At 36.8% G+C, this 25833-nt stretch overlaps 1 protein-coding gene across 1 annotated transcript in view; it reads right to left on the reverse strand.

Moving 5' to 3' along the window:
• Positions 1 to 146: 146 nt before the first annotated feature.
• The window catches only part of Cwc27 (CWC27 spliceosome-associated protein homolog), a 197952-nt gene continuing 172265 nt past the window's right edge, over positions 147 to 25833 (reverse strand). The window contains exon 14 of the mRNA XM_005392634.1: positions 147 to 555. Coding sequence (XP_005392691.1) covers positions 393 to 555 — 163 coding nt within the window. The 3' untranslated portion in view covers positions 147 to 392. The remainder of the gene's footprint in view (positions 556 to 25833) is intronic.

The raw sequence follows: 25833 nt of genomic DNA on the forward strand, positions 1-25833 counted from the left end.
TTTTGATTATATTCCAAAGTGAGTACCAGGGATATTTCCTTCAAATATTCTTTCTGAGAGAAACTCTGATAAAAAATCTTGAAAATGAAGCCTTTAGATATTTTAAAGAAAAAGGGCACAAACATGCTTGATCAGTCTGCAAACAGTTAATGTGTAAACTAGAAGGAAAGTGGTTTTATTTCAAATGTAGCAATACAAAAGGTCAGTTAGGAAAAAAAGCATGTACCAGTAACCAAAAGCATTTGCTGGTATCAATCCACAATTTACAAAACAAGACAACGGTTTCAAAAATACTTTCACACACTAAGTGATACTGTTGGAACAATGGCTGTTACGAGGCCATTTACTGCAGGCACATTTCCAGGATGTTCTGGTTGTTATTACTACCATTTTTATCTCCTTTCTTTTTTCTCTCTCATTAGTTTTTTGCTTTCTTCTCTTCTTCTTTTATTCACTGGATTCCGAGGATCATAGATTTCAAATGTGTCCGAGTCCTGCATGCTTGCATCTTTCACTTTTCTGCTTTTATCTTCAAACTGAAGTACATGTGACATCCTAAAGAGGGGGAGAGACGGTTCGGTGAATTTTGGTAAGAGAGCTGAAGGCAGAAATTCTATACTTCACTTATCACTGGCAGAATGAGCCAAAAGGGTACAGAACACCAAATGGGGTGACTGTTTTCTGGGGTTTATACCACAGGGAGAGCAACTTTTCAGAAAACACTTAAATTTGAAAAACATGCCTGGAGTTGTTCTGCTGATTTGTATTTCCAGTAGCGAGTTCTTTGCTTCGGTCCTCATTTGACATTCCTCCCCTGGTGGGAGGTTGAGTTCTACCCAGAAGTATTCTTCCAATCATACGGAGAGAACACTTTCAATTGGCTTTCTTTGAAAAGCACACTCACTTAACCAGAGCAAGCCAGACTGCAGAACACAACACCAGACAATACACCAGTCCTATATGATTTTTTGTTTGTTTGTTTGATTTTCAGTACTTTCATGGGTCAAGAGTAAGGAATAAATTAAGAGAATTTAAAAGTGATGTGCATACGGTATTATGACTCTCTTTCCTGGGGAATTGCTAAGTTAAAAATACATTTTTTTTTTCACACAAAAAGAAAAACTTTTGGCATCACTCCATGGACTAATTTTCTCCTCCGACTGTTGATTACAACAAATCTAACCATCCTGCTTTCCTACTTTAGCAAATGCTTACTGGTCTTAAGGTATCAACATGTGCTTGAAACCTAAGTGGTCATAAGCTGGCTATCCTTAGCAACAGAGAATATGTAAGTGATTAGCTATGCTGCTAGTAGGAGGTGTCAGGAATAAGCAGGGAAGTAAATAAAACAGACTTCAGGGGAGTCTGCATTTGGAAAGAGAAAAGTTGAATTTTTATACAAAACAAAACAAAAAACAAAACAACTGTTAAGGTTTTTCCTACTTATTATTCCATTACACTAGCTAGTATAGTTATTTAAACAAAAATTATCTTTAATAGGTGTGTCCTATGTTCACTATCCTTTACCCCAACAGACAGCACTACATGTCTATAGGACTATCACTCTTTATGGACCTATTATAACTTTCAGATGGAGCTCAAGTATGACATTAATTTCTTTTGCCCTACAAAAGCAGAGATTTGGGTAGAGGAAGTAGCAGAGACCATCTACGCTATTTTCTCTGTAGTAACACAAATGACAAGTGACATTATTTGTGTGGCAAATTCCTATATACCTCGAATTTGAAGAATATTAAAAGGTTTGGGGGACACAATGCTACAAAAGTGACACTGTCCTTCCTAAGGATACAGGAGCGGCTGTTCCTCAGGCCCAACAAGCTGAAGCTAGCACCTTTTCCATCTGCTTCTTCACCTAAGAAAGTGTCTTCCAACGTAATAAGTGCGAGTGACACGTGGGTGACCTAGAACCTACTTTAATTTACAAATGAGGGAAATCACCTTCAGTTTTATACTTTACCATTATTTTATAAATTATTGTATCACATTTTATAACTGACCTCAGTAATTAAACATACCGCTCAAATGTGAAATCTGCTGACTTTTATATTCCCAATGCTTTAATAAACACCCTTATTTAGGAAATGCATCGAATAGTCATTGTATTTACATGGGATCTTAGTGTCTGATTTTCTTTTGCTTTCCATTTCCTACAGTGTTTCAGGATTAATTTCTGAGAGTAAAATAATCTCCCAGCTACTAGCAATTTCCAAGTCCTAGTAAAGGTTTATCATTCAGTAGCTGCAGTAATAAGTAACAACTAGAACCAGTTAGACAATTACAAGGGACACAACCAATTAATGATGATTTATGTAGGTCTAAAAGATGAATGACAACTTCCTTCAGTGCATACACCTTGGAATATTCTCATGTGTTTGAACGTTGGCCAAGCAGTGGTAGACTCACTTGGGTGAAATGCTTCTGAATTGCAATAGTCTCTTTTGAACACTGGTGCTTCTGGGGCTCTTGTCATCCTTTAAAGAATTAGTGACCCCCAAAACTATATAAAATTTGCAACCTACCTTGCTTGGAGAGGATGTGCCTAAGAGCACAGCTATTTTTTACTTAAGTAACACATTTAGCATTTTTTGTTTCAGACAGTGAGAGATGTTGTTTTCTTCAATACTTCTTACAACATATACTCTGTTTCCCACAAAGAACGCTCTAGAAATTTTAAGAGTATTACCACTGACAGGAAACAAGCTTAGAAGCATGGCAAGTTTATCCGTTAAAGGTTCACTGCTACACATCATGGGGAGCTTAGAGCCCTGTACTGCACTTCAGTAAGTTCTTAGCAGCTCTCTATGTGCTGAGAGGTTGTGTTGATGCCTAAGCCAGCACCAAGAAGAAACTGGAATCACTGGCCCTTTCACATACTTTTATTCAGTATGCTTATATTAATATTTTAAAAACTCTACTACTCTATTACCCTTAGTTACCCATTAATAGTTCTCTACATATACAGCCTCTGTTTTAATGACCCTATTCTCTGCTCAAAAATACAGACGTTTTTTGTAATACTCATTTCTAGAAGAAATTATCCATGTTTCAAAAATGACTTTACCAGACTTTGTTAATTAAAAACATAAAGAGGCACCTTCCTCCTTTTTATGCCATGAGAGAATCTTGCAACTATTGGATTTAGTTGGCTCTGGTATAAGAAATGAAATCTAGACATGTGAACAACAGCACAAAGTCTACAAGAAGAAACAAATTTTCTTACAAATTTGAAAACCCAGAAAGCTGTAAATTAAAGGAGCTGTCTGTTTCAACTGTTTGTTTCATACACCACTGCACTAAACAAGTCCAACATTTTGATTAATAACGAACGTAAGCCCAGAGGAGAGAAGGGGCTATCAGCTTACAAACTACTTCAGATTTAATATCATAATACTTAGCATGGCTGGTAACTCGGCAATATTATTTAACCTTCAATAGAAATAAAAGCATAATCAAAATGCTCCACCCATTTATCTTTCAACATGCTTCAGTCACTTCATTTTTAAAAGGAAAACAAAACAGTTATTATGATTTTCAGCATAATAAACTCCTGACCTATGTGCCTGCATAAATCACAGGCTGCATGAATTGAAAGCCTGCCCGCACCTCAGTCTCCTGTGAGGATTGGCGTGCAGACGGAGAACACAGGCTTAACTGGAGTAGAGCAGGGTCTGGTAGTTTAGTCTGTGTGTCCCAACGACTCAATACTATCCACTCTGCGGCTGGTCATACAATTGGCCCAGTAAGAGCGGTGAATTCTTTTGGAGTTAATTGCACACTAATCATTTACATATGAAAATTTTAGAACTTGTTCACTTGAAGGCAAAGACGAAATATTAGTTTTAACATAGGCTCACATTCTTTCACATTGACTTTATGTGTTATAAAAATATGGAGACTTACTATTTACATAGAGGTTGTGTTTTGCAGGAATATTTTTGGGGGGTGATGTGGGGCTGCACAAAATTATAAATGAAAGTAAAATGAACAACTGATTCTTCAGTAATCTGACACCCAATTTTTAAAGTTCTCACACAATTGTGTAATAGATTAAAATATGATAGTATTTAGGACCAATGGGGGATGCAAGATTTAAAATTCCAATATTAGTAATGCATTTCGGATAGAAATGAATGTAGATTATTTATGTTGGTATAATGTGAACAGCTTTTTTGTTCATAGGGAATTCTATAAACTACCCCTTCCCATGTCCAATTTACTCTAATTAAGAAACTTTTTTGGGAAACATTTATGATCTCTATTTTAGATTCTTCTGCAGCCGTACTATTTCTCACTCTCCACATTTTTCCAGAAGTTCTAAAATAATCTTCCTTATACATTTCTTTGGTAGCATGCCTTTGGTCAGGAGTGACTGGCTATTGGATTAGACAGAAGTACTTTAGTCTGACTGTTAAAACTTTCTAACGACTGGTTGCTTCCTATCTCATCAGCCTTATTTTATTTCCTTCATTAACTCTCACCGTTTTGTAATTGCTTGCTTGCTGAATTGTGAGCAGTCTGTGAGCTGAGATACTTTGAGGTTTGTGCAGTTGCACTCCCAGTGGTGATGATGTTGATTTGTGGTGAGAGTGAAGCCTTCAGACCCTTTGTAATGGCCAAGGCTGCGGCAGGTACTGGTAGGCTTGCTTAGCCAACACTTGACTGCCTTTTGTGGGCAGGAGCTACCTTGTATTTTAATGATAAACTTCTGAAAAGATCTACTAGACTCTGCAGACGACTCAAGTCCACCTCTTCATGACCTCTCACAGCTCAGCACATGTTGAGAGTTGCTTTTGCACTGCACTTACATCAGTGATTTTGAGTTTTTATTCTTTGATACTGCAGCGGGAGAACGCCTCCTGTTTTTTTCCCATATCCTACGGCATCTAAGTAGAACTGGAGTGAAAGTTTTTTTGTCTTTAAAGCAATGTTTCTCAAAGTGTACTTGTAGAGCCCTTGCATCGAATGGAGGCTGTGTGTTAAAATCACCTGAACAGCTTTAAAAAGAAAACACCCATGCAAGACTTTTACCTCCAGAAGTAGTGCAAAATGAAGGCCACAGAGCTAAATTTTAAGAACCTTTATACTTTTGGATTGATTGACTTCATTGTCAATTTTCTGGCCCCCTCAGAGATGGAGAATAGCTGGATTTTAATGACAAACTACTCACAAACTTGAAGAAGCTTAAATGGCCATTAAGTCTGTTATTTGAGTGGAATCATCTCAAGTGCATTACCCATTTTTTATACGTAATCTGAGTACAAGGCAAGGAGATAGACTCATTTATTCACTCAGCAAACACTAAGGGGCTTTTATGTGTAAGGCCAATGCTAGGTTTGATGACACAAAGCGAAGTAAGACTCAGGTCCTACTCCCCTGAAGTGAACTTCTAGGGAAGACACAGACACCGCCACGTGGCTAACACACTTGGGAACTGCTTACGAGGAGGAGACAACAATCAGAGCATCCACGGCACAGAGCTTTAACAAAAGCTTTCTCCTGCAGTCCCCACACTCACTGGACGGGGCAGGCAGGAGGGACAGCATGAGCGCCTCAGTTCTTTTTTTCTTTTTTGGGGGTGCTTGGGATTGAACCTTCGTATTTTCCTAGCAAATGCTTTACCACTGAGCTTCACCCAGTCCATCACCTCTCTCTTTTAGGGAATCTCCGAGATTCAGAGCGCAGCATCTTGTAGCTGAATGGTACTCATAGACCAGGTACTTTCTTGAACGTCTTCAGAGGCAACAACTTTCATCCTGTGAAGATGTATTTAACTTTGGAATAAATCAAATGCTAGTTCAGTCCTAACCTCTAGTAAAAGGTTAAAAAAAAATCAGATTCAGTGGTGCTTATTCTGGAGTACAACATTTTAAAAATGCAGCTAAAAAGGGATAAGAACGATCACTTGTGTAGCTTCCATGCTGGCCTTTTAAGCAATTCCAAAAGAGAAGTTCCAAAATTGTCTTGAGCAATGTGGGCACATCTTAGGGGAAAAGTTTACTCAAAAAACCCATTAATTTCCACTATAAAATTTTATCCTCTTATTGCCTTAAATCACTGCTTTATGGAGTCTCAGTCCCCATTTCTCCTTGTTCATCTTAAAATGAGGATGCCAGGGAGGGCTCCATTCAGCTGAAAAGTCTACAAGGGGCAGAGCTAAGGGCCCATGGGCTGACCCTTGGGGGTGGGTGTCTGGCAATCTCCTCTCAGGCACTGGATTTCTAAGGATTGCCTTATGGTTGATGACGGTATCCAATATATGTTTTTAATGCTGCAAGTCATGCCATGAAAACCTTCCTGGTTTAAATCCTTTGGTGGCTCTCTACTGTCTGCAAAAAGAAACCAAATTTCTTCTATGATTTCTCTGATTGGCTCCTGCTCCCCTCACTAAGCTCTGCCTATCACATCTTACATTCCAGACATCCTAAATAATTTTCAGGTTCCTGAAGAAACCCTGAGTCTTCTGCTTCTTTGCTGCCTCTGTGGACACCAGAGACTTCTCTTCTCCCTCCCATGAGATCCTGGAGGCTGAGCTGCCCCCCTGATTCCTCTTCTGGCCTGGCCTGCTCTTGATCCCGGAGCATTAAGACCCTCTTCTGGGCTCCCAGAGACTAGTGTGCATTGCTCTGGCTTAGGCTCTTCAACTGCCGCATGCTTTCGTTCTCACCAAGCCACAGGTGGCCCTGTTTTATTGGTCTCTACCAGTCCCATTCAGCAATGCTCGGCAAGAAGAACGGCCTCAATAAATGTTTACAAGTAAGTACAGTGGTACTTTGGCTCATGAACACTTCTGTTTGCAAACAATGCAGTTCTCAAACAAAAGTCTTCAACAAAATTTTGCTTCTGTTCATAAACTCCACATCGGGTGACAAACACAACCGTGGCCATCTTCCCCACACAAACACAAATGCAGCCATCTTCCCCAAAACTGTAAAACAAATTAAGTTTTTGAACAGAGCTACCACTGTAAATAATTCTGGGAAGTCAGTCACCAAAACCTTTGCCTAGAATTCTGGCTTTGTTCATGTTTCTCCTTGATAGCATCAATATATTATTTCAAAATATTTAGCAACTATGTTCATAAAATCTTGGTTTTTTAGGTAAGTAACTTTTCAAATCTCATAATAAGAGAGAAAAGGGTAATAATGAAAAAGCTGAAATAAGGTATTTCCACCAACACTAAATTTGTGCTATGAAAAGCCAGCACTTATCTTTCCCAAATGGGCCAGTTAAATTGCTTAAAGATTAACATTTGCCTTGGGTATGCTTAGCTTTGAGGTGGGAGAAAATGCACTTATTGTCCTCAATCTCCCCTACATGGGTTGAGAGGCCTTGCTGCTCTTTGTGAATGGAATACACATAATTTTTCATACACATAATTTGTCTGTGTACTGTGTTGACAGCTTCTCATTTTTTTATTAAATTAGAATTCTTAAGAAACCCAACTAAATAGCTCCTGGTTATTATTTAAATTTGTCATTCTAGTGATTATAGATCACAAACCTAAGTGATCTGGTTTAAGTTTTTTGGGGGGTGGCTTGAAAGACTTACAGTTGAAAAGCAGAAACAGCCTTTTATTTGTTTGTAAATAAAAATTTCAGCAAGACAAAACAATTTGCAAGTGTTGCCCACATTTGAGTTTTTGAAAGAAACACAGTGTTCTGTAATAGAGATGGGCCGCAGCATACTTCTGTTCGAATCACTCCTCCGGAATGCTCTACACCTCCATCCCATGGGAGTATGACCCTGGTTCTTTCAGAGCCAAGATTAATTCCTATTTTCTCCTACAGGTCTTCTCTGACTGCCCTGGGCTTCATGGCATGCTCCCACCTTTAGATTTCTGTAACATTTTTCATGGAGACCTTTGGGGATGGAAGACAGAAGACCTAGGTTGGAGCTACAATTCAGTCACTAACTGTGACTGTATGGAAGTCACTGGGCTCTCAGGCCTGTGTTCCTCATCTGTGAGGAGGGGATGGTAAAGTGCACACCTTTGACCTCACATGGGTAGAGTGAGGAGCAAAACTCAGGTCTTCAATAGGCCTTTACAAACGACCTACTGAAGAGCGTGGTCCAAACATGCATCATCATTTCAACTTATATTGCATTCAATGTGTCTTACTCAGGTTGGGTTGCTAAAACAAAATATAATGGACTGGGTGGTTTAAACACCCAGAGGAAATTACTGTCTCACAGTTCTGAAGACAGAAGTCCTAGATCAGTGATGGTGAACCTTTTCAAGCTTTCAATGATATAAACAGCTGCTGTGGCATGCGTGTCGTATGTTTGCCACCATCCTAGATGAAGCAAGATAAATACCTGGGAAGGACTCTCTCCTTGGTTGCAGATGACTGCCTTCTCTCTGTGTCTTCATATGACCTTTCCTTAGTGAGGGCGTGTGCGTATGTGTGTGTGTGTAGGGAGAGAGACAGAAAGAGGGAATATGCTCTGGTCTCCTCCTTTTAAGAGGACACTAATCTCATCAGGGTGTCTCACCATTTTGATCTCATCTATAATTAATTCTTTTCAAAGTCCCCACCCCTCAATACTACCATATTGGTTGCTAGAATGTCAACATATGAATTTTTTGGAGGGCACACTTCATAACAATGTATATATGTGTTACATATAAATTGTGTTTATATATCATTTTTATAATTTGGTATGCTAATACTGTAGACACTTTTCAAAATATTTTTATGTGCATCAGCATATACACATAATTTATTTGACCTCAACTAATCTTGGAGGCTTACTGTCCCTTTCTAAATATATTCTCCCTATACTAGAGCATCATTCATTCAAAGGGTATAAACTACTCACAGAGTAAAAATATTATAGCAGTGTTAGTTTATTACTTTCATACAATAAGTAATATATAGTCATTGGTTTTTTGTTGTGTTTTTCTTTTTGCAAAGCAAGATAATTCTGAGAGGCAAAAAGAAAAAACAAAAATTACCTATAATTCCATGGTTCACCAATAACTCCTATAAAAATAAAGGCGCATTACTTCCTTTATCTTTTCCTATACATGTTTATGTACGTATGTGTGTAATGCATTATAAACCTACATACACACACACACACGTACGCAGGAGGGTTAAGAATGCATACATTTTATAATTTGTTTTCTCATCTGATTATATCACAAGTATCTTTTTACAGGAATAGTTATATTTTATATCGTTTTATTCAATGTCTAGTATTTACTATCAACTCCTATTATAAGATTCTTAGGCTTGTTCACATCTCCAGCTGAATAAACAGTGCTGTAAATAATACCCATGTGAACCAGTATTTGGATTTTCTTAATTGTAGGAAATATCTACTTTTTAAGGCCTGCCCAGCGTTCTTTCTTTTGGTAACATAGTCCTTTTCTTCCTTTCAGAAATGCCTTTTCTCCATTCTCAGTTCATGTGGTTGGGTAGGAATGACAACCCCTATCTTTGTCCTAGGAAGAGGACACACGGTAAGACAATGCCTGGAATAACCTGTAACTGAATCAGGGTATGGAGATTTGAACTCAGGAAGGCCAAACAGAATTGGCTCAGGGACATTTCTTTGGAAGTACTGAATTAATCATAATGGAAGCATAATCGAGTGCTCCCAGAGGCCATCTTTGCTACCCCTGGAAGAAATTTACTTTTGGAGGAGGCCAACAGAGAAAATGGAGCAGGAGACAGACAAAAAAGAGATGATTCCTGACCCTGGTGGGATTTGGATCCATCCATGCCCTAGCTCTGCCCTTAAGCTTCCTGTATTAATAGATTTCCCATTTAAATATAATTTACATTTATAATAGAGATTTTTTACTAATCATTAGGATAAATTCCTATTAGTATAATTCTTAGGACAAAGATTTGTACACTTTTAGATTTCTTGATACATATGGTCTAACTGCCCACCCTCCAGAAAGAATATATCAATTTATAGTCTCCTGTGCAGAGAGCCTTATCTAGCTTTACCAGTGACATTGATTTTGCTTTCTTTCTTCTTTTCTTCCTTCCTTCCTTTTCTTCCTTCCTTCTTTCCTTCCTTCCTTCCTTCCTTCCTTGCTTCCTTCCTTTTTTTCCTTCCTTCCTTTTTTGGTTTTGGTTATTTGTAGTTCTTCTTTATGATGTGTACGTTCTTTCTACCCATTAAAAGAAGGCATAATAACATTTCCCTTATGGATTGGTAAGGATGTTTCATGTTATAATTCTCTTTTGTCACATAAATTACAAATATGTTTGCTACTTTGTCATTTGTCCCTTTATTTTGTTTTAATCTCATTTCACCTACCTAGCTTCTCTTTGTCATTCCCTCCAACATTCCCTCCCTGCCTGTCTCCCTCCCTCCCTACTTCTTTCTATAAAACTGTGCAATATTTTATATGGTCTTAGTGAGCAGTTCTTCCTTCAGGGTCTCTGTCTTTAAAGTGTATTTAAGAAGTCTTTCTTCACATCAATACCAAGAAAATATTCATGTATATTTTCTCCTATCACTGCCAAGTTGTTCTTTTTATTTGTTAAACTAAAAGAAACTTAGAAGTTTCTTTTACATATCTTGGGTCAGATAAAGTTCTAATTTATTTATTTTTCCCTAAATGGCTACCTCATCATCTCAGAGGCTTTACAGTATGTATTGGCACCTGACTAGGAAAATCATTATCTCTTTACTTGCTTCTGAACATAAGCTTTCTCAAAGCTTATTTATTTTTAATGGACTTGAGCTCAAAACAGTTTCTATATTACTTACCTTACCTTAGTATGGTACCATTGTTACACTGAATGAACCATTAAATGTATGTTGTTATTAAACAAAACATACAGTTTATTTAGAGTTCCTTTGTGTTTTGGACTGAATTTCATGAATTGCTAAATTCATACATTGAAGCCCCACCTCCTGGCACGGCTGACTATATCTGGAAAGAGGGCCTTTCTGGAGGTGACCATGGTTCAATGAGGTGGTAAGAATACGGTAGAACTCTACCCTCATAGGACACACGTCCTTATCAGAAGGGGAAGACACACGCATGCACACAGAAAAGATTGTACGAAGACCCAGCAAGAAGGAGGCCATCTGGAAGCCTGGAAGAGAGGGTTCACCAGAAATCAGTTTTGCCAGTGTCTTGTTCTTGGAATTCCACTCTCCAAACCAGTGAGAAAATACACGTCTGTTGTTAAAACCACTCCATCTGTAGTATCTTGTTACAGTGGCCCTAGTACACCAATATACTTAGCTTTTACCTAATAACCTTTTTCTGTTCCTGGACTTCATTTGTGATACTGCATTACATTTAGTATCAAGTCTCCTTAGGCTATTCTTGGCTGTGGCAATTTCTCCTTGCTTCTGTGATCACCTTTGTGGTTTTGAGGAGACCTGGTTAGATATTTATTAGGATGCCACACCAGTATAATTTGCTCATTTTCTCAGGATAAGACTCGGTTTATGATGTAAAGTGCAACTTTTTTCCTATTGTATCAAAGATACATAGTACCAACATGGTTTATTACTGCTGATTATCTCACTGAGGTATTTCTCAGTTTTCTCCAGTTACTTCCCCTCTGCTTTCCAGGTTGTACTCTTTGGAAGGAAGTCACTACAGGCAACTTCTACCTAAGGAGTAAAGGGTTATTTTCTTTCTCTTTCTTCCTCCCTACCTCCCTCCCTTCATTCCTTCCTTCCTTCCTTTCTTCCCTCCCTCTCTCCCTCCCTCTCTTCTTCCCTCCCTTCCATTTTTTCTTTCTATGTAGTGATGGGGATTGAAGCCAAGGTCTCACTGTGAACATGCTAGGCAGCTGCTCTCCCACTGAGCTATCTCTCCTTTATTGTTTTTAACTAGAAAAATTCTTGGCTATTACTCTCTCCCTTCTTCCACTGTATTTTTATTTGGATTATGTTAAGTTTATAGAATAATTCTGAGGTAATTTGGGTTTTACCCAAAATTAACTATGCAGCTATGGCAAGAGGATCCTAAGATTGAGCCAAGCCTGGGCAACTTAGTGAGACCTTGTCTCACAACAAAAATAAAAATAAACACTAACAAAAAAAAAAACCACACCTACAAATTAAAAAACAAAACAAAAACCCCAACCAACTAACCAAATAAACAAACAAACAAAAACAAAAAGGCTGGGTATGTAGCTCAGTATAAAAAAATTGCCTATTTCAGAAACATAAAATACCTATTCCCATAATAGTTTGTATTTTTTTATTCATGTAAGGTCTCTTACAGTTCTTTAAACTCACTGCCAGATAGTTTATATTTGCCAAATGAGATTCTTTGAAGAAAATTACAATTTTAAGTGGTAATTTCCAAGCAAATACTGAGTTTTATGCATTTATACTGCTCCTGGCCACAATACAGTCACACAGTACCTCGATACTTGACTCTTGTGAACTCGTCACATTTGGTACTTCATATATTTTGATGTGAAAATGCTGTTCTGGTTCTCATCATTTGGTACCCAGCATGCAAACTAGACCTTACTGATGTCACCGCCTCACGGCTTCTCACTCATTTACGCCAAAACGGTATTTTGGTACTCAGTGCACCACCTAGAACTAACAAGTACCAAGGTACCACCGCAGCGGGCTCTTAGGGCCATCGGGAACAGTGCTGGACTTTTAGACATGCAGCAGACTTGGTTTTCTCTATTTCGTTTTACAGATAATTACAGATTAAAAGTAGTCAAGGGCTGGAGATACCACTCAGTGGCATAAGCGCCTGCCTGGCAAGCGCAAGGTCATGAGTTCGATCCCTGGTACTGGAAAAAAAAAAAAAAGAATAAAAGTAGTCAAATTAAAGAATGACATTAACTTCAAATACTATAGCTATTTTTTTGTATGATCTTCAGTTCACTTTGGCTATTATTTAAAGAATATAATTGGCTGTTTTGTTTAATTCTTTGACATTCTCTTATGATTTCTAGAATGTTTAAAACATCAATTGGTTGCTTTAATTTCTGTATTTTAACTATTATAACCTTTAGGTAAAAACCTTATGGATTTTTAATTTTAGGGCTTTTCTCTATCACCAGTTGCACGGAACTCTATATTCTCTTTTGACAAATGTTTAAAGCTTCTTTATGAAGTAAGATGTTAGCGGGCTTAAAGTCCAGTGCATAGGAAAAAAAGGAGTGTAATTCTTTTTTCAACATGTAGTAGACAGCAGAGATCCAATATATTAAAAAAGAAGTCAGGAAAATGAGGTCACTGGCACTGCTCATGTTGAGAAGAGAAGGGTGGCCTAGCAGAGAGATGACTGAGAAGCAGGAGAGGCCAAAAAGAGAAAGAAATCAAGAAAGAAAAGACGAAGGCAGACTTGAAGTGAGTAACAAAAACAGTGACTTAAATGAAGCAAAGAAAAATGCAGACAGAAATGGTAAAGAAAAAACAAAAACAAAACAAAACCTCAGACGAGAGATTTAAAAATTGACAGTGGAAGAAAAACAGGAACAAAAATTTTGAAACACTTGAGCAAACAAAAATAAGGGTAGGAAAATAAAACATTTGGAAAAGCAAGTAAAGAGGAAAATAGACACAGACTTTTGGAAAAAGAAAATAAAGATGAAAACCAGCGAATTTTCTTTTAATGTTCACCACTAACATGGAAAAAAAAAAAATCTCTCTTTGTTCTGAATTTTAAAGGAACGCTAATACTGCCCCCTCAGTTTGGGGTTTTGAAAAGCCCATTCTAAAAAATGTTGGTTTTTTTTTCCTCCCTTTGGTTAAAAAGAATCCTCATATTATAGAGTATCTTTAGTAAATAGTGAGTATTATTGGACTAACTGTGAAAGATGTAATTTTCAAAATATCTACAGTAACAGAAAAATGCGTAGTTTCTTGGCTTTCTTGCCTATCTAGCATGTTTAACATCTAGCAGGACACAGGTGGAAAGATTTAAGAGCCTTTCCAGAATAAATCTGAGATATGTGTTCTTACACCTGCACTAGGGTTTAAATAACTGCTTGACCAAGAACATGTAATCTACGGCCTGTGGACTAACAGCATAGACATGGGAGATGGAGTTCCCACTCAAAAAAGCCTGGGGGCCAGCTGGGATACATGGCTAGCTGCCTGTCTCAAATCAGATCTGTGAACAAAGCAAACTTCTCTTATGTGATAGAAACTTATTTCAGGACAAATCATATGAAAGCACAGAGTTAATACAGAAGAGCTTTCTTCACCCAAAAGAAAAAATAACAGAGAAAGAGGTGACTTCAGGGATTCACCACAGTGCTTAGCATTAAAATAATCACCACTTCAGGGTCAGCGGCTCTGACAAGGACCTATTTATAAAGCAGCACATGGGTCTTTTTCAGCATTATTTATGGGCCTGTATAAAATGAGCACTAACCAGGGAACGTGGTCTACAGTCAGATCCCTCCTTGCTTCATTTTCACTTACCTTAGAACTTGGCTAAGAGAGAGGAATGGAATAAAAATATTTACATTACACTGAGCTTATAATTCTATGCTCTCAGAAGTGACGATATCCTTCTGCTTTACATTTAGGTTGTATTTACAATGACTGTTCTTCCAATGCGCGTCCTCAACCCCCACACTTTCTTTATTATAAGCCTCGGGAAAAAGCCAGTATTTCACTAATGAGGCATTACTATCCACCCCACCAAAAAAAAAAAAAAAAGAAAAATCAAACCTCATGTTTGACTTATTTCAAAATACTGAGAATTATGAAACTTAAGCTAATCACTGAATAATTATGGGTTGACTTAGAAAAGGTCACAAAAGAGCCAAACATTAAAGAAATGGTATAAATTCCAACTGTCATCCGGATGGATCTATTGACAGTGCTTAAATCTAAAAACTAACAACGACAACAGTGAACGGAACGGCAACATTTACTGAGCACTGACGGTTCCAGACACCTTGCTAAACTCTTCTTAAAAAAGTGTCTCATTTAATCCACAAGCTGACTTAGCAAAAGAGATGCTGTTATTATCCTCAGTTTATACTTTGAGGCACAAGTTTAGAAAGGTTAAGTAATTTTCCCAAGCTAGAACAGCTAAGTAAAGTTTCCAACTGGGACTCAAATTCAGGTCTGATTATAAATTCCATGCTTATAACCACTCTACTATTTATATTCGTATGAAAAGTTATGGGTAAATGTGGTAGGAACTTGTTGTTCAAGTTAAATAAGTTTTTAAATAACTTTCTGAATTTTAATTTTCTAATAATACAGCGAATACCACATTATGAATATGAAATTTAACATCTTTCAAGATTTGAAAGGGGCTAGACAATTTTTTAATAAAGGTTATTAATGTTCTGACATAACTTGTTTGGGCTTATTATTACAATTTAAAACAGCAACCAAAACAACAGTGTCTTCTTAGAAAATATGAAAAATAGGCAGGCTAGCTCAGAGAAATTGTTCCTTGGATGTGAGAGTCTCTGATATATTCTGTGTAGAATGCCATGAAACACTACCGGTGTGTCACTGTTCAAATTAGGGAAGGTTTTTTTAAATAGTGAAAATGTGATGATATCACATATAAGGAGTACAAAATCACAAATGAGAGAGAACATCTTTGGAAACAAATGGAATCAAATGGCTCAACCATGAACAACTGGCTATTTCTGAGCTCTATCACTTCCCAGGTTCCTTGCATATCATATGGACACAGTAACAGTACCCAGCTTCCAGGTTTAAAGGAGATGGGTGTTTTTTAAATATTTGGTGTAGCTTAGGTTCTTACTTTAACTTTTACTTCTATTAAAAAAACAACTCAAGTGTATCAGCTTACTTAATGTGGTTAAGTGAATTATCTGCATACAAAACCTGAAACAGTTACGTTTAATGTGATTATCCTCATTGACCTCAGAGAAGGGATATCAATAATAAAAATGGCAGGGAGTTGGAAGATTAATAAATTAATGAAGAGGACTCTGTGGTTTGCATTTATACATGGCCATCCTGAATGTGTTCTGGGGATTCACATCATGTAAAATAAAAGGAACTGTGATGATCCACTCTGAGACTTCTGAACTAATCCTTTGTGATTTTGGTCAGTGTATCAGGGAGATGGAAAATCTTCTACTCAAACTTCTCATAAAAACATTTCTATACCTATACCAAAAAATAGCACTCAAACATGCTCGACTTAATTCTTTTTATTCTTCATGCTACTTATTTGTTTTCCATATGTGATCTTTTCCATTACTTTGAAGGTCTGCCTAAAGACTAATTATTTCCTTCTTGGCACTGGGGCTACAATTCAGGTAGCAGCCACCTGTTAAATAATGGGGCCTTTTTATTGATTCCACGGTCTATTGTCTAAGTTTTTTCCAGGTGTGGATAACTAAAAGAAAGTAAAAATGTACCACATTATCCACTCATTTAATTCCAGGTGGGTTTTTGATGTGAATTAAGAATAAAAATAAGACCATAAAAATACTACAGAAAGATATAATTATACTGATATAATCTTGAGATTAATAATAACACTTTAAGAATAACACCAGTGAACATGCAGGAAAAGACTGGCAGATTTGGTAGTACAAATATTTCAAAGTATGCTCATAACAAAACATAAACCTTCATAAGCAAATTATGGGGAAATGACAAACTGGTAAAAAGACTTACAACAAAATATTTGAGTTTTTGTAAATCGACAAAAAGTAAATAAGTGTAAGAGATTACACAATTAACAACCACCACAATGATGAATATATAAATGGCCAGTTAACCTACTGAAAAAGTTCAACTTTAACAGTAAATGTAGAAATACAAAATAACACAAATTATAGGCTGGCAATAATAAATAAATCTGTATCTGAAATTTGTGACATAAAACATACATATTTACATACACTCCAGGGTAAGGAGAAACTAGCACATTTCATACATCATTTGTACAGGTAGAAATGATTCAGCTCCCTACAGTGCAATCTAGTGAATGTTATCAAAGGCACAGTGGAGCTGACAGAAATCAGATAGTGGTTGGGAGGGGATTGCGGGGGAAGGGGATTGAAGAAATTTTCTAGCGTGATACAAATATTGTTTTGGGTTTTTGTGGGTGTATGCAATTGTCGGAATTCATCAAAGTGAAAAGATAATTGTACATTTTCTCATTTGTAGATTATATATCAATTAATTTTTTTCCTAAAAAAGCCAACCAGACTTAGCAGTTTCACTTCCTTTTAGAGTCATAAAATATTGAAGCACTGTTTTATTTACTGATGAAAGGCTGGTAATTAAAAATGAGGTGAACTTTACTGAAGAAGTGCACATTAGATTATGTTAGATTTTCATGATAGAATATTATACAGCCATCATATGAGATGCCATAAAAGAATATTCAATGATGTGAAGATGTCAATAATATACTAAAAACGAAGGACAAAAAGTGGTATGGCATCTGTATGTACATTTCTGGGAAGACAGATAAAAACCTTAATGATGACTACTTGTGAGACCTAAAATTACTAAAGATTTTTTTCTTTCTTTTTTAATGTTATATATAGAACATGTATTATATATACAAATTGTTACTTGAAAAAATTAACACAATTAGTATTAACTTCATTTAAATCTATATTAAGAAACTGACATATTATTTAAAATTATCTTTAAAGAGGCGCAAAGAAGTACGTAGAAATTAGGCACCTTCCTTCACTAAACTTCACCTGAAACCTTACCACTTGGATTTTTCTATCTTGCTTTCAGTATTATTTAACTTTCTCTCAGATAATGGTTAAATATGAGAACACATGTTGGTAATTTTTTTGGTTGCTTATGTGTCATAACTCATTTTTCTCTGGCTGTGTTACTACTCATAACAACCATAGTGAAATGACATTTTTTTATATAACATTTTGCTAATCCCAAGAACCTCTGCTCCTAAAGCTTTCTTTCCATAGAAATAGAAATACAGTAAATAACTTATGCATGTACCACTTTTTTTCCTGAATAATCCACGATCCATGGCTATATAAATCCAACATAGAAAAGGTAATCTCATCTGCTCTCCTCTCTCCTCTTTGTCTATGAACACTAAATTTACTTTAGGCTCTGCCAGCCTCAGCATTTTATAATCTGGATTCAGTTAAACAACTTAAAATTTTTTAAAAAACAAAGCTCTTCTTTTCTCCATTTATCAACATATTATAACATAGCACCATCAAGTGCTCCTGGCAACTTCAGTGAGTGTGTCTACATTCCCTGATTCCGATAACACAGCTGAAGTAAACTAACTTCACATATTATGAAAAGAAAGCTTTTCTCCATATATTATTTTTCTTTGAGGTTATTAGATCAAGAGGACTGTATAACTAATGCTTGCCAATTTAATTTAGAATGTTTAGTTTGTGCTGCTTGAGTAATATGTCAAGCCTTATCAATACCACCCCACATACCATATATTTCACTCCCTATCTCATACCTAATATCTCCAGGGCTTTTTGTATGAGTCAGGCCCTGTATAGAGTGATTTCCACAAATTATCTCATTCAGTTCTAATAATAACTCTGAGGTGGTATTATCGCTACTTTACAGGTTAAGAAATTGAGAATTAGAAGTCAGGTTGCTTGCTCAGGTTATTTAGGAGTCACTGTCAAAGCAGGGATTTGAACCCAGGTAGTCTGACCAGAGAGCCCATTGTATAAGTATATATGTGGGATGACACAGTAGACTTTGATCTCAAAACTCTCAGTGGGAAAAATATTATTGTTTTAAAGGGGGCTTGCCTGATAGTGCACTTTTTAAAGAATGTCCAAAGTATTCCAAAGATGGGAATGGGTGATGCAGGCTATAATCGTGTGCTGCAGTTTAGAATCCAAGATGAAGTTGATTTTTCCCTCCTTGTCCTAGGTATTATTATTTCATGTTGGAATCACTGTTGGTAGAGGCTGGTGTTCTGGAAGCAGCATAGTCTCTCACAGACAGCACCACCATGTATTACCATGTGCTCTTGCACATAACCTAGTTTCTTTGAACCTCAGCTGCTTTTTTACAGAATGGGAATAATACCAATTATCTGATGGAGTATGTATGATCTTATTAATTAGAATAACTGACAAATGGCTTAAAATATACTTGATTATTGGATTTATTAATTTTTTTGAGACAAGGTCTTGTTATATACTTCAGATTGGCCTTGAACTCACAATGTGGTCCAGGCTGGTCTTGAACTGATAGTGCTCCTCCTGCCTCAGCCTCCCAAGGGCTGGGATTACAAACATATGCCACCATGCCTGGCAAATTATTGATTTTAAAAGAAATGAAGAGGGGGCTAGGGATTTAGTTCAGCGGCACAGCGCTTGCCTGGCAAGCACGAGGTTGTGAGTTCGATTCCCAGTACCAGAAAAAAAAACCAAAAAAAAAACAAAAAACCCCCAAAAAAAAGAAATGAAGAGATTTCACTTTGAAGTAACTCTTCAGAAATGCCAAAACAAAAAGCCTATGAAAATGTGATGCTATTTGGGGCAGAACAAATTTGCTCATTGTAAACCTTTCCTTGGTTGCTATTTGTTTTAATGTAGTGAACTAACAAGAATCAAACTTGAGCTAAACAATGGTAGAGCTCTGAAATCTCTCTTTGGTCAAGTAAGGAATTAAATAAAGACTGATGAGGCATAGTACACTCAGCATTTTCCACAAGGTCCATGGGTTCCTGCTCTGGCATGTTATTACCCTCGCTATCTAGGCAGTTTCCCCGCAGATAACAAGAGGACAGCAGCCCCATGTTACATGGGCAGGCGAAAGTGGAGCTAAGAGCCCTATGTGAACAGTACAAGGCTTCTCGCCAATGCCAGTGAGAGTGCTTCATCATTTACATCCACCTCCTGTTCTCAGAAGAAACCTTCAAAAATGGCATCTTATCTTACTTGGGGTATCAGATGATAACTTGGTGTGGATGAGTGTGAAGTCTAACATTATTTCATGTTATACCTCATGCATTATTTACATGAAAATACTCATATGAAATAAGAATAGTTTTCAAAACATATAAGCTGGATTAATCTGACCTATTTGACTAAATAGAACTCACAAATACTATGCACTATGGCCACTGAAAGATTCAGTTTAAGTAGATAATAAGTCTTCATACAAAGTTTGGGGATTTGTAATTCCTGCTGTAGGCCCTATATGTTTTAAAAGACATTTTAAGGGGAAAAAGCATATTATTTAGAGTTCTGATTCAGTAACAAGAATAAGGGATACATGACAGCAGCAATTTAATGAGTACAAAAGGCTCCTTATTAGAATGCAAGAAAACATCACAATTCATCTACAGATTGGAAGTGAGGACTTCTGAACTAAGGATGGCAACTCAACAAACAGAAACTCTAGAGACCCGATGAAGCCCATGTAAAGCACAATTACAGCAACCGCTGAAAAGATTACTCCCCAAATCTGATGAATGAGTATTTGTTTTGCAGTCAATCACTTAGTTAAAATTCTAATGTTGAGATTTCCTAGTCTTGGCAAGAAGTACAAGGGGGAGTACTTTGTAACTAGTGAATAAAAGACAAATCAACTTTTTTGGTAATTATTTAGTAACAAGCTTTTATAGTGAAATAACACTCTCCTTTTGATGAAATATTAATATTGCTTTGCTCAGATTAACTGAGCCACGTGCATTTTATTAATTTGATTCAAGGTTTTGGGTATTATCCTATGATGAACTATCTCTTCTATGGGGACCTCTGTACCCCTTTATTGCCCACAGAAATGCAAATCTTTCTAGAGATCTCAGCTGCCAGCATGTCTTATGATCTTCAGGTCTCTTTTGCCTCTTGTACTCTAGATTTCTCTGGCCTACAGTATGTGAAGAGAATTAGAATCTTAGCTCTCTTGAGTTTCTAAGCAAACACCACTCACATAAGCACAACTTCAGTGAGGGCTGTTAAGAGCTCCTGGAGATAGTTCACATGGGCCACAGCATCTTTCCACACCAGCCAGTCCCCTCCTCTCTTGAGCACTGCAGTTTAGTGATTACCTTCTGGGATTTGAGGATGCTCCTAAGGTGCTGTTCTTCAACCTGTGAGGCTGTCAAGACACAGTATTTTCCCCAAGAAATACACTCCTCACTAAGAACAATTCAGAGCAATTAGTAAAATACTTCCTTTTTAAAAAAGAAAAAAGCATTATTCATACCTAGAATTCAGTACCATTTAAATTTTCTTTTTTTTTTTTTGGTTTTTCTCCGGTACCGGGAACCGAACTCACAACCTTGCGCTTGCCAGGCAGGCGCTTTTGCCGCTGAGCTAAATCCCCAGCCCCTTAAATTTTCTTAAAAAAAAAAAAAAAGAGGCTCTTAATAGGTGTATCTAGAGGATATGAGACATCCTACTAGGTGCACCAATTTAGCACAATGGAATTTGGACACTTCTCTAGTCATGCATAAATCTGCATAGTGCTGATTAGAGAATCTGTAAAGGAAAATAAAAGATATTATTACTAAACAAACTCTGAGCAGCTGAGTCCTTAAAAGCGCTGGGATACAACTTTGTTAAATCTCCAGGATTGCAAACAAATGGAAACAAACACAAACAAACAAACCACCAATGAATCAAACAATCAAAACTTTGTTGCTCCTCCCACCCACCTTCCCTTTCCTAAAGGTAGGCACAGCACAGGAAGTGTTACAGACAGCTGAGTTAGGTAAAAATATTATAGGCAGTCAGACAGGGCCAGGCCCTCCAAGGAGCCAACATGAAAGACAAGATAAGATACCTGTGGGTCAGACCTCAAGAAAAACGACTAAACAAACACACCCTCTTACCTTCCAAGGGATGGACATCTGGGATTGACATTCCAAATAGGTAGTGATCACCTTGAAGAGTCCCTGACCCAATCCCTTACAAGAAAAGCCCCTGTTCTGTATTCATGCCCCCTTGCTACGCGACTTGCTTCCCCATTTGGTCCCAAATTAATTCTACCTGAACAATTCTTATTGGCTGACCATGGTTTTGTCCGTTTTCCCCTACCGTGAACCCACCTCACCTCGTGGTTTTGCTCTATAAAAGTCCCTAGAAAAGACAGAGTCTTGGGTACCCTGCTTGGGCCCCTCTTCTGTCCCTCTCTTGGATAGAAGCTTTCTTTCCCTCAATAAATACATTCTGCTCTTAACCTCCATTGTTCCTAAAATTCATTCTTGGATTTTAGAAAACATGAACTTGTCCCATATATCATTCAGGTTGGGAGTTTTTATTTTCCTGTATCAGAAGTACATCACAAAACAGTGTAACTAGTGCTCCAACTTTCTGGTTAAAGGGTAGAAAAGGTGAAACCCAGGACGGTCGAAAGTGCTGAGACAATTGTGAAGGAAAGAGACCCCATCAAGTTGGAGCATGTGGGGATCTTCTTAATAACCATATCAAAGACTGGCAGTGGCTCATATGCAAGACAGATGCAAGTAGCAATGCAAAGGCACTGAAAACAAGATTGATATCGAAATCAAAAACCCAGAGAAGGCTTGTCAGAACTTGTGGACTGAATCCAAACGGATTGTCTGCTGTAACAAAATATTAAAATTCATCACAGGATTTAAACAAGACCCAGAAACTCATAATATTCAAAATGTTTAGTATCTAATAAAAAATTACTCAGCATAGAAAGAAAAATCCCAATCTGTATGGGAAAAGATGATGAACAGATATTAACACTGAGATAACATATTAAAAATATTTGACAAAGGCTTTCAAATAGTTTTTACAAACATGCTTCAAGAAGTAAGGGCAAACACTAGAAAAATGTGGAAAGACAGAATGCCTCAACATAAAGATAGATATTTATAAATAAAAAGCAAAATAAAAGATAGATAATAGAAAGTAGAGATCAAAAGATGGATGGAGGGGAGGGTAAAGGGATGAAAGCAGAAATTAAGATGTGTACAAACTACAAACATACTAATAAAAAAAAAGTGTTAGAACAGAAAAGTCCACTAGAATGGCCCAGTAGCAGGAAAGAGGTGACAGAGGAAAAAAAGTATCAGTGAATCTGAAGAAAGATCATTAGAAACTATTCATTCTGAACTGGAAGACAGAGAGAGAGAGAGAGAGAGAGAGAGAGAGAAAGAGAGAAGAGAAAATACTAACATAGTTTAGGAATCTGTCGGTAAACACCACAGGTGTTCAGTGAAAAAAAACTCAACATAGTAAGGATGTCAATTCTCCCTAGACTGATCAATGAACTTAATGATATTCAAATAAAAATCCTAGACTTTTTTTTTCATAGATAGACAAACTGATTCTAAAATTTCTATGGAAAGGCAAAAGAATTACAAAGCAATTTTGAAAAAGAGACGGATTAAGTTTTAGGAATCATACTATCTAACTTCAAACTTACACAGCTGTAATAAGCTAATATAGTACTGGAGAAAGGATAAATATATAGATTGATAGAACACAATAGACAGACCAGGAAGAGATCTATGTAAATATAATAATCTTTAACAAAGTTTTACAACAGTTCAATAGACAAGAGAGTTGTTTTTAACAATTGTATTGGAACAAATGGAAAACCATATGAAGAAATTGAACCTTGACTCAATTGAACCTCATACTCTATATTAAAAATCAAAATAGATATTAGATCTAACTGCAATGTGTAAAAGAGTAAAATATTTAGAAGAAAATTTAGGAGAAAAATCTGTGATCTCAGGTTATGTGGAATTCTTAAACATGACAGCAAAAGCATAATCCATACAAGTTGAACTTCATAACTACAAAAAATTTTACTCTATAAAAGACACTTGATAAGAATAAGAAATAAACAAAAGAAGTGAAATTTAAGAAAAATTTAAAAACACAATAGCAGGGGAGAAAAATTGTATATCTGATAAAGGACTTGGACCTAGACTATACAGAGAACTCTCAAATTTCAACAGTAAGAAAACAACTCAATTAAAAATGGGCAAAAGACTTGAACAGATATTTCATCATAAAGGAAACAGAGAAGAAAATAAGCACAGATCAGACTAAAATTTACTACTGGATTTCTCATGACAATAAGTGAGGCAACTGGAAGATACTGAAAGGAAAAGTGAATTATATCTTTCCACGCTCACCTGTGCCTGCTGGCTCTCACACTCCGTTTCTAGCTAACCAGGGCTAAGAGTGTTGTATATATTCAACTACTCCTTTCCTTACAGCAGATATCCATGCACATAAGGTCAGTCAATATTTTTGAAAGTCTACTTTGTGTCAGACCCAGAGAAGATACTACAAATGATTTAATTTGTCTCACTGCACAAGTAAAATCAAGCTATTAGTATCTACCTCACAGAGTTACTGAGGTAATCAAATGAATTAAGGCAAGTGAACCACTTAGAATCAACATGACATTACTGTGATAATAATCTATTTTAATAGACCAGGCACAAATGTAAAAATCCCCAAAACTATAAATACCACAAGATACTTTCAATATCCAAACAAGCACCTAACTTCTGAAAACTGAGAGAATACTTCCGTTGAGAACATCACAGAAGGGAGTCTTGAAAAACGGCTAAGATTTCGCTAGGGCACCACCAAGAGCTGCAGAAAGGGGATCTTTCGACAAAGGGAACAGTCTGAACATTTTTAAACACTTATGTGTGGGAAGGCTCAAAGTGTGACTAATGGACAGTGTACAGACAGGAGAAACTCTGGAGGAGGTACAGCAAAGCTAAGACCCCAGGGAAAACTAAGTGACAGCCAGGTGAAGGAAGGAAAAGGAATGAGGGGATACGGTAGGGAGGCATTCTACATAGAGAAGACAGCATGAGCAAAGTCCCAGATAAGAGAATATAATGTGTTTATAGAAATACAGGTAATTCAGTATGACCTTAACAAGTCACAGATTGGAATAGACAGTTACAACAACTATGGTAGCCAGAATACATAAAGAATTACAAATCAGTACGAAAAAATAGTGAGGTGAAGGAAGTTAAAACCTTACAAAAAATAAGACTATATTTCAATAATACTATGTAAGTGAAAACCTTATAAAAGACAGATGGCATGGCACCAACCATGTGAAAACAGGGCCGGTGAGGGATGGCTGCAGGAATGGCCAAGAGTTGTCGTAGGAGGCCTGTGCCAGTGATGCTGAGCACATTTACTTCAGAAAATGTCACGTTGGTACCACATGGGAACAGGATCACAAATGAACCTAAAAAAAAGCCTCCTAAGACCTACAGATTGGACTTCACCCCTGATAAATAAAGAGCATCATGACACACACAAAATTATTTTGTAAGAGTGCTTATTTGACTTTGTCATTCTTAGCCTGTCGAGTGGATGGTGGAACTTTTCAGAGACTACATGTTGTGTGAGATCAAAACACAGTGAAGCAGATAAGAGAATCCAGCTCTTCTTGCTACACCAGACTGAAGATTTACAAAAGTGCAAACTAATGCCACTCATCTTGTAAAATTTTGTTTTGTAGGTAAAATTATTTTTAACTATTGTGATAATTATGTTCACATGTAACAGATTTATTATTCTTTTAAAGCAATTTAAAATGACAGTTTTAATTTCTAATAATGTAAATATTGATATCTATATCTCATATAAACAAAGCTCTCTGGGGTTCTCAATAAATTTTAAAACTTTTAAGAGGCCAGAGAACAAAAACTCTGAAACCTCCTAAATGGCTAATACTAAAGGTTGAAGAAATTCTCTCACCTGGATACTCTGAGCCTTCAATACTCTAAGACTGTATATCCTTACATCTCATTTGTGCTCACGTATGCCACCTTGCTACCCATGCTTGGCAATGTCTTGCTTGAGTTAAGTGGAAACTATAATTAAAATATTAATTTGCTCTCTTATACCCTTTACTGAATATATGACCAAACTGTACACAGATGACAACACTGTT

The sequence above is a fragment of the Chinchilla lanigera genome, unplaced genomic scaffold (assembly GCF_000276665.1).
Source record: "Chinchilla lanigera isolate Chin_1 unplaced genomic scaffold, ChiLan1.0 scaffold00045, whole genome shotgun sequence".
NCBI lineage: Eukaryota > Metazoa > Chordata > Mammalia > Rodentia > Chinchillidae > Chinchilla > Chinchilla lanigera.